Consider the following 14,284-nt stretch of genomic DNA (forward strand, 5'->3'; position numbering starts at 1 on the left):
CCCAGTTCCCTCAGACTCTCCTCATAAGTCATGTGTTCCAGACCCCTAATCATTTTTGTTGCCCTTCGCTGGACTCTCTCCAATTTATCCACATCCTTCTTGAAGTGTGGGGCCCAAAACTGGACACAGTACTCCAGATGAGGCCTCACCAATGTCAAATAGAGGGGAATGATCACGTCCCTCGATCTGCTCGCAATGCCCCTACTTATACATCCCAAAATGCCATTGGCCTTCTTGGCAACAAGGGCACACTGCTGACTCATATCCAGCTTCTTGTCCACTGTCACCCCTAGGTCCTTTTCCGCAGAACTGCTGCCTAGCCATTTGGCCCCTAGTCTGTAGCTGTTGATGCCAGGCCTGTGCCCACTAATGCCCGCTCAAGGAGCAGGCGCCTGCCAGCTGCGAAGGGTATGGCCCTTGGGTGCCCAGAGAGGCTGGGTTTAAACCCCAGCTTGGGCGTTGCTGGCACAGTGCAGACACTAGGGCTTGGCACAGCTCAGGGCACCTGTGGGGATGAGCAGGGTCCTTCGTCCCTCCAAGGAACACAGGAATCAGGGAGTCTTGTGGGCCCTGGTATTCAGAGAGACCCCAGCTCATGCGTCCCTTCCTGGCCGGGGCGCTGGCTAGAGACAGCTCAGTGTCACCCCGAGCAGCTGCTGGGTGGCAGTGGAGAGTGTCTGGCAGGCTAAGGGGATAATGGTGCCTGCATGGGCTCCCGCCTCTGCTGGCTTCCAAGCCTGGTCCAGGCAACCAGAATACGCCCCTCGGCTCAGTGGGGCCGGGGCCAGGCAGCTTGGTGACCCCCCTTCCCCCACCCCCGCCAAGCCCCCAGTGAGCAGCGTGGCCAAAGCAAGGTGGTAAAACCCAGGTTGCTGCAGGTAACGCTGGCAAGCCAGGGCAGGCGCCAAGGGGCCACCCAACAAACACCTGGCGTGTGTCAAACCTGGTGACCAACATCTAGAGCCACCAGTCCAGGCTCCCTGGCCAGGGAACACAGCGACCCTGGGCACCAGGTCTCCTTGCCTGCGGGATCGCAAAGGCTGTGCCCTTGGGGAGGGGGTGCAGGACCCCAGGCTCTGGAGGGGGGCAGGGGCCCTGAGGGGACGGGGCATAGGCTTGCGGGGCACAGCAGGGGAAGGCTTTTCATGCCGTTATCACCTGAGGGGTGGCCAGGGCTGGCGTGAGCCCAGGCCCCAGGCAGGATTGGCCCCGCTGGCCACCCATCCCAGCAGGCTCGGGGCCTGTTCCCAGCGGCACTGGGTGGCCCTGGAGTTTGATCGAGGAGTCAGAGCAGCTGGGGCAGTGCATTGCTGGCAGGGACCAGCTTAACACTGTCCCCGTGGGGTGAGGGCAACGGCCATGGGGCCAGAGCCTCCCTGGGGGCAGGACTTGCCAATCCCAGCACAAGGCCCGCATCACTGCCTGGCTCCAGCGGGTTACCCATTAACCCGGGCAGGGGAGGGGGCATGACCCCTGGGGGCACCCATGCCCCCCTCCCTGCCCAGAGCCCGTGACTCTGCCTGCAGGGGGGCCTGGCCGTGGGGGCTGGGCAGGGCCTGTGGTGCCCGCTGGCCTCCCTGGCAGGGGCCGATGCCCTTCCCGTGGAGCCCCCGCCGCACAGTGGGTGTGAGGATGGGACGCAGCAGGGAGGCGGGAGTGTTGACCTGGGAATGTGCCCTGGGGGTGGGAGACCTGAGAGCCTGTCACCTGAGCCAGGAGGGGGAGGTAACACCTCTGCCAGGAATGTGGACAGAGGCTGCAGGAGGGAGCCTGCTGGGGGGGTTTAGTTTCGGTTCGGGGCTGGGTGGAGGAACACAGGGAACCCCAGGGCTGGGGTCTAAGCTCCCTGCTCCCCCAGAAGGACTTGACTGAGGGGTCCTGGTTGTACCCACAAGCTCTGTTTGAGACTGTGTTCCTGTGGTCCAATAAACCTTCCATTTTACTGGCTGGCTGAGAGTCTCAGTGAATCCCAGGAAGAGGGGTGCAGGGCCTGGACTCCCCCACACCCCATGACAGGGGGCAATGGAGACCCTGAGGCCACGCTGGCTGCCCTGGCTGAGAGGCCCTGGGGACAGCAGCTCTCATTTGGGGGGGCAGGGCAGGGGGCCCACGGCTGGGGCCAGGGCTGCTCCCGGGGCCATGTGCCGGAGCCCTGGACTGAGGCAGCACCAGGCGCCTCGAACTCACCAGTGCAGACCCTTCAGAGCTGGGGCGGGGGGCGGGTCAGACACAGGGTCCCTGGGATCTGCCCTCTAGGATGGGGGCAACTGCTGTGTGGGACCCAAGGCTGGAGCCTCTGTGAACAAAGGGTTAAAGATGTGAGATGGCTGGGCACAGCGTGCCAGGATAGAACAGGGCGCAGGGTGCCAGGGAAGGGCAGGGCTGGGCGCAGCATGCCAGGGCAGGGCAGGGCAGGGCACAGCGTGCCAGGGAAGGGCAGGGCTGGGCACAGCATGCCAGGGAAGGGCAGGGCTGGGCACAGGCCTGGGGCTTGGGGGCCAGGATGCTCTCAGAAGCCCGGAGTGGGTATTTCCCTCCCCTCCACACCCGCTGTCTCTGAGACCATCGCAAAAAGAAAAGGAGGACTTGTGGCACCTTAGAGACTAACCAATTTATTTGAGCATAAGGGCTTTCGTGAGCTACAGCTCACTTCATCACATGCATAAAGTGGAAAATACAGTGAGGAGATTTATATACACACAGACCATGAAAAAATGGGTGTTTATCATACACATTGTAAGGAGAGGTTTCAGAGTAGCAGCCGTGTTACTCTGTATTCGCAAAAAGAAAAGGAGGATTTGTGGCACCTTAGAGACTAACCAATTTATTTGAGCATGAGCTTTCGTGAGCTACAGCTCACTTCATCGGATGCATACCGTGGAAACTGCAGCAGGCTTTATATATACACAGAGAATATGAAACAATACCTATTCCCACCCCACTGTCCTGCTGGTAATAGCTTATCTAAAGTGATCATCAAGTTGGGCCATTTCCAGCACAAATCCGGATTGTGCTGGAAATGGCCCAACTTGATGATCACTTTAGATAAGCTATTACCAGCAGGAGAGTGAGTTTGTGTGTGTATGGGGGTGGTGAGGTGAGAAAACCTGGATTTGTGCTGGAAATGGCCCACCTTGATTATCATACACATTGTAAGGAGAGTGGTCACTTTGGATGGGCTATTACCAGCAGGAGAGTGAGTTTGTGGGGGGGGGCGGAGGGTGAGAAAACCTGGATTTGTGCTGGAAATGGCCCAACTTGATGATCACTTTAGATAAGCTATTACCAGCAGGAGAGTGGGGTGGGAGGAGGTATTGTTTCATGGTCTCTGTGTATATAAAAATCTCCCCACTGTATTTTCCACGGTATGCATCTGATGAAGTGAGCTGTAGCTCACGAAAGCTCATGCTCAAATAAATCGGTTAGTCTCTAAGGTGCCCCAAGTCCTCCTGTTCTTTTTGCGAAGACAGACTAACACGGCTGCTACTCTGAAATCTGAGACCATCGTTATCTCCTCCCCCCTTGGGGGGGCCTGAACCCCCCCCCCGCCCAGCCCCGGCCCTGGGCCAGAGCTGCTGCACCCCCCCCAAGCCAGCCAATGGCATCCCTCGGCCCTGCTGGGGGGGGCTGTGGGCGGAGTGGGGCACGGAGCAGAGTGGGTGCCGCAGCCACAGAGCCAGAGCGGGGCAGGGACTGCAGGTGAGTGACACAGGCTGGGCTGTGGGGTGCACGGGTGAGGGGGTGCATGGGGGTGGGGGGGTGCACAGGGTAGAAGATGCCCATGGGCTGGGGGTGCAGTGGGGTTGAGATCTTTGGCAGGGGGATGGGAGGGACACAGAGGGAGCTGCCCTGGCTGGGGGGCTGGAGCCCAGAAGGGGCAGGCAGAGGGTCCCCCAGCAGGTGCCCCCAAGCCAGGCAGCTCCGGGCATTTACCTGCCTGTGCCCCTGGCACTGGCTACATGGGGAGTCTCAGGGCTGAACCGGGTGGGGGCAGGGGCTGGCTAATGCTGCCAGCAGCCCCAGAGGGGTGAGGCTGGAGGCTGTGGGGATCCCGCTGGGGGGCACGGGAGCCCTGCTGCTCAGCACCCTGCGGGGTTATGGGCACAGCTGCCCTGTGAAGCCCCCAGCTCTGCCGGTGCCCCTGTCACGGGGTCCCCAGGCGATGCTCTGGAACGGCTCCCTACAAAGCCAGGCAGGACTCTGGGGCAGTCTCCTTTCTGTGAGCAGCCTGTCTGCAGGACACACAGCTCACCCGGCTCCACCTTCCTGGGTCTGACCTCGGAGCATTCAGCCTCCTCTGCCCCTCTGTGCGCTTCCCCCAGCAAATCTGCCCAGGAGGGGTCCTGGGGAAGCCAGAGGGTCCTGCCCCCCAACTTTGCAGTCAGACGGTGCAGAGAACCGGACCCCTCAGCTGGGTCCATTTTGGGGGCGGGGGGGGGGAGGAACAGTGAGCCAGACAACCCCGTCTGCCCTTCACTCCTTGTCCCCAGCCAGCCCCAAACTGAAACTCCCTCCAGCCCCTCCTCCTCTGGGCTTTGTCCCTTTCCCGGGCCAGGAGGTCACCGGATTCCTTTGTTCTCCAACCCTTTAGCTCTCACCTTGCAGGGGGGGAAGGGCCCAGGCCATCAGTGGCCAGGAAACGGGGTGTCGGCCATTCTCTGTGTCCAGACCCCTGCACATACCTGCCCTCTAGGGCTCTGCAACAATCATACACCCTTACCCCACCCCCTAGAGACTTAAGAACTGCCTAGGGGAAACTGAGGCACCCCCACACTATTCAGAGGAAACATTAAGAACAGTCCCGCTTCGTCACAGCCCCTCACTCCCAACCTGCAGCCCCTGCTAGCCCAGCCCTGGGCTCCTCTCTGTTGGCTGCTGTACTGCCAGCAAGCCCGGGCTACACTGTGTGGATAATCCTGACAGCAAGTATCTGGGCTGTCGGGCAGGGCCCGGCAGGGGGCACAGAATTGCAGACGTGTGGGCCTGGAAGGGAACTCTGCAGGTCAGCCAGTCCCATCCCCGGCACTCAGGCAGGACAACGTGCCAGTGCGTTGCAGGACAGGGTTAAAATTCAAAAGGATCTGGACAAACTGGAGAAATGGTCGGAAGTAAATGGGATGAAATTCAGTAAAGACAAATGCAAAGCCCTCCACTTAGGAAGGAACAATCAGTTGCACACATACACAATGGGGAATGACGGCCTAGGAAGGAGTCCTGTGGAAAGGGATCTGGGGTCATAGTGGATCACAAGCTAAATATGAGTCAACGGTGTAACAAACATCCTTCTGGGCTGTATGAGTAGGAGTGTTGTAAGCAAGACACGAGAAGTAATTCTTCCGCTCTACTCCGCGCTGATTAGGCCTCAACTGGAGTATTGTGTCCAGTTCCTGGCCCCACATTTCAGGAAAGATGTGGAAAGTCCAAAGAGCCACAAAACAGATGAAAGGTCTAGGAAACATGACCTGTGCGGGAAGATTGAGAACATTGGGTCTGTTTGGTCTGGAGCAGAGAAGACTGGGAGGGGACATGAGAACAGTTTTCAAGTACATAAAAGGTGGTTACAAAGGGGGAGAAAAATTGTTCTTCTGAACCTCTGAGGACAGGACAAGACGCAATGGGCTTAAATTGCAGCCAGGGCGGTTTAGGTTGGACATTAGGAAAAACCTCCGACCTGTCAGGGTGGTTCGGCACTGGAATAAATTGCCTAGGGAGGTGGTGGAGTCCCCGTCACTGGAGGTTGTTAAGAGCAGCTTGGACAAACTCCTGTCAGGGATGGTCTGGATAATACTTAGTCCTGCCTCAGTGCAGGGGACTGGACTAGGCGACCTCTTGAGGTCCCTGCCAGTCCTACGACTCTGATTCTACACAGACTCATAGAATGTCAGGGTTGGAAGGGACCTCAGGAGGTATCTAGTCCAGCCCCCTGCTCAAAGCAGGACCATAATATAGACTGTCCTGCCCCCTCAGTCACCATACAGCTCCCCCCATCTGCCCCCACCAGGAACCGCGGCGTTCCCATCTAACCCGGGCTGGCAGCCAGGGCCCGGCTTCCCCGTGTCCCCCACAGGTGCTGTAACGGGACTGGCTCCCGCGCCAGGATGCCAGCGGGGTGAGCAGGGACCTGCAGCGCAGACAGGGCTGGAGGGAGCGGGGGAAGGTGCCCTGGCACGTGCCCGGGAGGGTGACCAGCAGAGGTGCTGGGGCTGCCTGGGGCCCTGAGGGGTAGGGCAGGGCCCACATTGTCTCCCGCAGCTCCTGGCATGGGTGCGGTGCAGGTCGTCTGGGCTGCCCGCCCCACGGCCTGCCCTCTGGTGCTCCCTGCAGTCCCCCTGCAGAGCCAGTGGCCCAGGCTGAGCCCAGGCCTGCTGCGCATGGCATGGAGCCCCCAGCTGGGCACGCAAAGACCGGTGCCACCCTTGTGGGGCTGCGGCAGTCGTGGCTGGGCTCCTGCGCCTGGAGGGCTGGGGCTGGTGGGAAGAGCGGGCTCGGCTCCTGCCCCTCTGACCGGCCCCTCTCGATGCCCAGGTTCCCAGGGAAGGATGCGGCTGGAGACCCTCGCGTGGGTGGTGATGGCGCTCGGCGTCCTGGCCAGCCCCAGCCCTGAGCCCCAGCTGGGGGCGTCGATCTTTGCTGACCTGAGCCCGGCGGAGCTGCGGGCGGTGCAGAGCTTCCTGCTGAGCCAGCCGGAGCTGGGGCTGGGGGCCGGCCCCACGGAGTCGCTGGCCAGCAACAGCCTCTTCCTGGTGGAGTTGCAGGTGCCCAGGAAGAGCCAGGCCCTGCAGTTCTTGGATGGGAGCAGCCCCCGCCCGCCACGCCTGGCCCGCGCCATCGTCTTCTTCGGGGAGCAGGCCCAGCCCAACGTCACCGAGTTTGTGGTGGGGCCCCTGCCGCGGCCCAGCTACTACCGGCCCGTGGGCTACAAGGGCGGGCGGCCCGTCCCCTTCTCCGCGCGGCCCGTCAGCCAGCTGGAGTACCGGCTGATGCACCGCCGCCTGCTGGACCTGCTGGAGCCGCTGGACCGGCTGCTGCACGAGGCCACCGGCTTCCGGTACCACAACTGCAGCCAGCGCTGCCTGACCTTCTCGGACGTGGCGCCCCGCGGGCTGGGCCCCGGCGAGCGCCGCTCCTGGCTCATCCTGCAGCGGTCCGTGGAGGGCCACTTCCTGCACCCCGTGGGGCTGGAGCTGCTGCTGGACCACCGCTCCCGCGACCCCGGCCGCTGGGCCCTGCAGCAGCTCTGGTACAAGGGGCAGTACTTCGCCAGCGCCCAGGAGCTGGCCGGGCGCCACGAGCGGGGGGAGCTGGCCCCGGCCCCGCCGCCCAGGCCCGAGCTGCTCTTCTCCACCTACCTGCCCCGCGGCCGCTTCGGCACCGGCACCCCCACGGACGTGCACGGGGCCAAGGTGTGCGAGCCGCAGGGCAAGCGCTACCGGCTGCGGGGCAACCTGGTGGAGTACGGGGGCTGGCGCCTGGCCCTGCGGCTGCGCTCCTCCTCCGGCCTGCAGCTCTTCGACCTGCGCTTCAACGGCCAGCGGCTGGCCCACGAGCTGAGCGTGCAGGAGGCCGTGGCCTTCTACGGGGGCGACACGCCGGCCGCCATGCAGACCAAGTACATCGACAGCTCCTGGGGCCTGGGCGCCCTGGCCCACGAGCTGGCGCCCGGCATCGACTGCCCCGAGGTGGCCACCTTTCTGGACGCGCACCGCCTGTACGACGCGGCGGGGCCCGTGCGCTACCCGCGCGCCCTCTGCCTCTTCGAGCTGCCCACCGGCGTGCCCCTGCGGCGCCACTTCGACAGCGACGCCCAGGGCGGCTACCGCTTCTACGGGGGCCTGGAGGGGCGGGCGCTGGTGCTGCGCACCACGGCCACCGTCTACAACTACGACTACATCTGGGACGTGCTGCTCTACCCCAACGGGGTGCTGGAGGCCAAGGTGCACGCCACCGGCTACCTCCACGCCACCTTCTACACGCCCCAGGGCCTGCACTACGGCACCCGCCTGCACCAGGACCTGCTGGGCAACCTGCACACCCACCTGGTGCACTACAAGGTGGACCTGGACGTCGCCGGTGCGTGCCCCCCCCAGCCCCCGAGCCGGGCCCTCCCCCGGCACGGCCCCGCCCGGCCCCCGGCCCCGGTCCTCCCCCGGCACGGCCCTGCCCAGCCCCGGCGCCCCGGCCTCGGTCCTCACCCGGCACGGCCCCCCAGCCCCCCGACCTTGGTACTCCCCCGGCATGGCCCCGGCCCCCCGGCCCCGGTCCTCACCCGGCACGGCCCCGGCCCCCCGGCCCCTGCTCCCCGGCCTCGGTCCTCCCCCGGCACGGCCCCAGCCACCCTGCTCCCCGGCCCCGGTCCTCACCCGGCACGGCCCTGCCCAGCCCCGGCCCCCCGGCCTCGGTCCTCCCCCGGCACGGCCCCGGCCCCCCGGCCCCTGCTCCCCGGCCTCGGTCCTCCCCCGGCACGGCCCCAGCCACCCTGCTCCCCGGCCCCGGTCCTCCCCCGGCACGGCCCTGCCCAGCCCCGGCCCCCGGCCCCGGTCCTCCCCCGGCACGGCCCCGCCCGGCCCCCGGCCCCGGTCCTCCCCCGGCACGGCCCTGCCCAGCCCCGGCGCCCCGGCCCCGGTCCTCCCCCGGCACGGCCCTGCCCAGCCCCGGCCCCGGTCCTCCCCCGGCACGGCCCTGCCCAGCCCCGGCGCCCCGGCCCCGGTCCTCCCCCGGCACGGCCCCGCCCGGCCCCCGGCCCCGGTCCTCCCCCGGCACGGCCCTGCCCAGCCCCGGCCCCGGTCCTCCCCCGGCACGGCCCTGCCCAGCCCCGGCGCCCCGGCCCCGGTCCTCCCCCGGCACGGCCCCGCCCGGCCCCCGGCCCCGGTCCTCCCCCGGCACGGCCCTGCCCAGCCCCGGCGCCGGTCCTCCCCCGGCACGGCCCTGCCCAGCCCCGGCGCCCCGGCCTCGGTCCTCCCCCGGCACGGCCCCGCCCGGCCCCCGGCCCCGGTCCTCACCCGGCACGGCCCTGCCCAGCCCCGGCGCCCCGGCCTCGGTCCTCACCCGGCACGGCCCCCCCCCCAGCCCCCGAGCCGGGCCCTCCCCCGGCACGGCCCCGCCCGGCCCCCGGCCCCGGTCCTCCCCCGGCACGGCCCTGCCCAGCCCCGGCGCCCCGGCCTCGGTCCTCACCCGGCACGGCCCCCCCCCCAGCCCCCGAGCCGGGCCCTCCCCCGGCACGGCCCCCCCCCCAGCCCCCGAGCCGGGCCCTCCCCCGGCACGGCCCTGCCCAGCCCCGGCGCCCCGGCCTCGGTCCTCACCCGGCACGGCCCCGGCCCCCCAGCCCCCCGACCTTGGTACTCCCCCGGCATGGCCCCGGCCCCCCGGCCCCGGTCCTCACCCGGCACGGCCCCGGCCCCCCGGCCCCTGCTCCCCGGCCTCGGTCCTCCCCCGGCACGGCCCCAGCCACCCTGCTCCCCGGCCCCGGTCCTCACCCGGCACGGCCCTGCCCAGCCCCGGCCCCCCGGCCTCGGTCCTCCCCCGGCACGGCCCCGGCCCCCCGGCCCCTGCTCCCCGGCCTCGGTCCTCCCCCGGCACGGCCCTGCCCGGCCCCCCAGCCCCGGTCCTCACCCGGCCCCCCGGCCCCCCGGCCTCGGTCCTCACCCGGCACAGCCCCGCCCAGCCCCGGCCCCCCGGCCCCGGTCCTCACCCGGCACGGCCCTGCCCAGCCCCGGCCCCCCGGCCTCGGTCCTCCCCCGGCACGGCCCCGGCCCCCCAGCCCCCCGACCTCAGTCCTCCCCCGGCACGGCCCCGGCCCCCCGGCCCCCCGGCCTCGGTCCTCACCCGGCACGGCCCCGGCCCCCCGGCCCCTGCTCCCCGGCCTCGGTCCTCCCCCGGCACGGCCCCGGCCCCCCGGCCCCTGCTCCCCGGCCTCGGTCCTCCCCCGGCACGGCCCCAGCCACCCTGCTCCCCGGCCCCGGTCCTCACCCGGCACGGCCCTGCCCAGCCCCGGCCCCCCGGCCTCGGTCCTCCCCCGGCACGGCCCCGGCCCCCCGGCCCCTGCTCCCCGGCCTCGGTCCTCCCCCGGCACGGCCCCGGCCCCCCGGCCTCGGTCCTCCCCCGGCACGGCCCTGCCCGGCCCCCCAGCCCCGGTCCTCACCCGGCCCCCCGGCCCCCCGGCCTCGGTCCTCACCCGGCACAGCCCCGCCCAGCCCCGGCCCCCCGGCTCCGGTCCTCACCCGGCACGGCCCTGCCCAGCCCCGGCCCCCCGGCCTCGGTCCTCCCCCGGCACGGCCCCGGCCCCCCAGCCCCCCGACCTCAGTCCTCCCCCGGCACGGCCCCGGCCCCCCGGCCCCTGCTCCCCGACCTCAGTCCTCCCCCGGCACGGCCCCGGCCCCCCGGCCCCCCGGCCTCGGTCCTCACCCGGCACGGCCCCGGCCCCCCGGCCCCTGCTCCCCGGCCTCGGTCCTCCCCCGGCACGGCCCCGGCCCCCCAGCCCCCTGACCTTGGTCCTCCCCCGGCACGGCCCCCCGGCCCCCCGGCCTCAGTCCTCACTCGGCACGGCCCCGGCCCCCCGGCCCCCCGGCCCCTGCTCCCCGGCCTCGGTCCTCACCCGGCATGGCCCCCCAGCCCCCCGACCTCGGTCCTCCCCCGGCACGGCCCCGGCCCCCCGGCCCCCCGGCCCCGGTCCTCACCCGGCACGGCCCCGGCCCCCCGGCCACCCGGCCCCGGTCCTCACCCGGCACGGCCCCGGCCCCCCGGCCTCGGTCCTCACCCGGCACGGCCCCCCAGCCCCCCGACCTCGGTCCTCCCCCGGCACGGCCCCGGCCCCCCGGCCCCCCGGCCCCTGCTCCCCGGCCTCGGTCCTCCCCCGGCACGGCCCCGGCCCCCCAGCCCCCCGACCTTGGTCCTCCCCCGGCACGGCCCCCCGGCCCCCCGGCCTCGGTCCTCACCCGGCACGGCCCCGGCCCCCCGGCCCCACGGCCCTCACCCGGCACGGCCCCGGCCCCCCGGCCCCCCAGCCCCCCGACCCCGGTCCTCACCCGGCACGGCCCCAGCCCCCCGGCCCCCCGGCCTCGGTCCTCACCCAGCACGGCCCTGCCCAGCCCTGGCCCCCTGGCCCCCCAGCCCCCGAGCCAGGTCCTCCCCCGGCACGGCCCTGGCCCCCCTGCTCCCCGGCCCCGGTCCTCACCCGGCACGGCCCCGCCCGGCCCCGGCCCCCCGGCCTCGGTCCTCATCCGGCATGGCCCCGCCCACCCCTGGCCTCGGTCCTCACCCGGCACGGCCCTGCCCGGCCCCGGCCCCCCGGCCCCCCGACCTCGGTCCTCCCCCAGCACAGCCCCGCCCAGCCCCGGCCCCCCGACCTTGGTCCTCACCCGGCACGGCCCCGCCCGGCCCCAGCCCCCCAGCCTCAGTCCTCACCCGGCACGGCCTCGCCCGGCCCCTGCTCCCTGGCCTTGGTCCTTACCTGGCACAGCCCCACCCTCACCCTTCTCCCCCCCCACGGCCCCTCCAGCCCGGTCCTTCCCCAGCACAGCCCCACCCAGCCCCGCTCTTTCCTTGCTCCCTGGCCGCTCGTGGCTACTGGGCTCCCTCCCCCACCAGTGCCCAGGCCAGGGGCTGCTCCTAGATGGGATCCCCCAAGCTGAGGTTGGGTGGACCCAGGAGTCCTGTTTCCATGACGGGAGATGGAGCTCAGGGGAGCATCAGCCCCAACCTGCTACCCCGGTCTCGGGGCAAGCTCCCAGCTTCATGGCAGCTCAGCCCCTGCACAGGGCAGGGCCCTTCCAAGCATCCCTCCCCGGGGGGCAGGGATACCCCCAGCCCCTGGTCTGCCCCGAGGCCCCCCCTCACCGCCCGTCTGCCCCCCGCAGGCACCCGGAACAGCTTCGAGGCAGTGGACGTGCGGTTCGAGAACATCTCCAACCCCTGGCAGGCGGGCGAGCGGGTCGTGCAGCCCCGTCTGCACCGGCGGCCATGCCGGAGCGAGCGCCAAGCCGCCTTCCCCTTCGGCACGGCCCTGCCCAGGTACCTGCTGGTCTCCAGCCCGACCCAGCGCAACCGCTGGGGGCACCCGCGCAGCTACCGCATCCAGTACAGCTCGCAGGCCGACCGCGTCCTGCCCCGCGGCTGGAAGGAGGAGCAGGGCGTCGCCTGGGGACGGTAAGGCCGGGACCCAGCAGCCAGCGGGGGGCCCCACACCACGCGGGGGCTGGGACAGCTGGGGGCCCGGCAGGAGGCGCCCTGGGGTCTCTGGGACCGGCCCGATCAGCAGCAGGGGTGGGACCGCGGGCGGGCCGGGGTGGTCTCAGGGCCCCTGCCCAAGGACGGAGCTGGGCGGGGATGCCCGGGGGGGCCCTGCCCAGCGGTGGTTTCTCCCTTGAGCCCGCCGGGCCGCACCCCACGGGGGACTGGGGCTCAGCTGCTGGACCCGCTGTGGGCAGATACCACCTGGCGGTGACGCGGCACCACGAGAAGGAGGCGACCAGCAGCAGCCTGTACGCCCAGCACGACCCCTGGCAGCCGGTCCTCGACTTCGAGAGCTTCCTCCGCAACGACGAGAACATCGAGAACCAGGTGCTGGGCGGGCCTGAGCCTGCATGGGGCCGCAGTTGAGCCGTGGGGGGCACCGTGGGGTGGGGCCCTGAGGCTCTGCTCTCTATGGAAAGGAGGGGATGGGGGGAGGCAGTGCTGGGCCCCCAGTGTGTGCAGGGGTGATGACTGTGGGGGGTGGGGCCCCAGCCTGTGGGGAAGCCCCAGGCCATAAGCGGGGCCCAGGCTGTGGGGGGTCAGTGCTGGGACCCCGGCAATGCAGGGGGTCCCAGGAGTGACTTTATGGGGTGGGGTTGGGACCCTGGAGGTGCAGGGAGGCCCCAGGCTGTGGGGGGCAGTGCCGGGACCCCAGTGACTATGAGGGGTGGGATTGGGGCCCCAGGCTGGGGGGGCAGTGCCGGGGCCCCAGTGACTGTGAGGGGTGGGATTGGGGCCCCAGGCTGGGGGGGGCAGTGCCGGGGCCCCAGTGACTGTGAGGGGTTGGGATGGGGCCCTGGAGGTGCAGGGAGGCCCCGGGCTGTGGGGGGCAGTGCCGGGGCCCTAGTTACTGTGGGGGGTGAGATTGCGGCCCCGGGCTGTGGGGGGCAGTGCTGGGGCCCCAGTGACTATGAGGGGTGGGATTGGGGCCCCAGGCGGGGGGGGCAGTGCAGGGGCCCTAGTTACTGTGGGGGGTGGGATTGGGGCCCCAGGCTGGGGGGGCAGTACAGGGGCCCCAGTGACTGTGAGGGGGGGGATTGGGGCCCCAGGCTGGGGTGGGCAGTGCCGGGGCCCTAGTTACTGTGGGGGGTTGGGATGGGGCCCTGGAGGTCAGGGGGGCCCCAGGCTGGGGGTGGCAGTGCAGGGGCCCTAGTTACTGTGGGGGGTGGGATTGGGGCCCCAGGCTGGAGGGGGCAGTGCCGGGGCCCCAGTGACTGTGAGGGGGGGGATTGGGACCCCGGACTGGGGGGATCAGTGCCGGGGCCCCAGTGACTGTGAGGGGGGGGATTGGGGCCCCGGGCTGTGGGGGTCAGTGCAGGGGCCCTAGTTACTGTGGGGGGTGGGATTGGGGCCCCAGGCTGGGGGGGCAGTGCAGGGGCCCTAGTTACTGTGGGGGGTGGGATTGGGGCCCCAGGCTGGGGGGGCAGTGCCGGGGCCCCAGTGACTGTGAGGGGGGGATTGGGGCCCCAGGCTGGGGGGGGGCAGTGCCGGGGCCCCAGTCACTGTGGCTCTCGTCCGTGGCAGGACCTGGTGGCCTGGGTGACGGTGGGTTTCCTGCACATCCCGCACGCTGAGGACGTGCCCAACACGGCCACGCCCGGCAACGCCGTCGGCTTCTTCCTGCGCCCCTTCAACTTCTTCGACGAGGACCCGTCGGTGGCGTCCCGCAGCACCGTCATCGTGCGGCCCCGGGACCCGGCCGCGGCCCAGGTGGAGATCCAGCGCTGGACGCCCGCCAGCCCGGGGCCCTGCGTCTCCGCCGAGCCCTTCCACTACAACGGCACCTACTGGCAGGAGTGAGCCTGGGCCCTGCCCACGGCAGCAGGGCCCGGCGGGCGTCACCGGCGCGAAGGGGCCCCTGGCCTCTGCTCCGGCTGGCTGGGGCCATGGCTCTGGGGACCGGGGGGTGGGGGCAGCTCGGCAGCTCCTAGCCCCGAGGGTCGCCCACAGACAGCTGGGCCTGGGGGGCACAGAGGTGGGGAGGGGGCGCGGACCGAAGGGCTTGGCCCCGTGCTAAGGGGACTGTAGTCGGTAAATACACGTGTCTGCCCAGCCC

At 70.2% G+C, this 14,284-nt stretch overlaps 1 protein-coding gene across 2 annotated transcripts; it reads left to right on the plus strand.

Annotated features, from left to right (window-relative positions):
- Positions 1 to 3,503: 3,503 nt before the first annotated feature.
- On the plus strand, positions 3,504 to 14,274 carry AOC1 (amine oxidase copper containing 1). 2 transcript variants are annotated; one of them, XM_073334959.2, is made up of 5 exons: positions 3,504 to 3,699; positions 6,526 to 8,070; positions 11,853 to 12,141; positions 12,423 to 12,555; positions 13,753 to 14,274. In XM_073334959.2, the coding sequence occupies exons 2-5, from the start codon at positions 6,540 to 6,542 to the stop codon at positions 14,026 to 14,028; spliced, it is 2,229 nt and encodes a 742-aa protein (XP_073191060.1). In that variant the 5' UTR covers positions 3,504 to 3,699; positions 6,526 to 6,539; the 3' UTR covers positions 14,029 to 14,274. The 2 variants fall into 2 exon arrangements, with proteins under 2 accessions (XP_073191060.1, XP_073191062.1); XM_073334961.2 differs by lacking the exon at positions 12,423 to 12,555 and having other exon boundaries at positions 13,753 to 13,866.
- Positions 14,275 to 14,284: the final 10 nt, after the last annotated feature.

Source organism: Lepidochelys kempii, chromosome 2, assembly GCF_965140285.1.
Source record: "Lepidochelys kempii isolate rLepKem1 chromosome 2, rLepKem1.hap1, whole genome shotgun sequence".
NCBI classification, from domain to species: Eukaryota; Metazoa; Chordata; order Testudines; family Cheloniidae; genus Lepidochelys; species Lepidochelys kempii.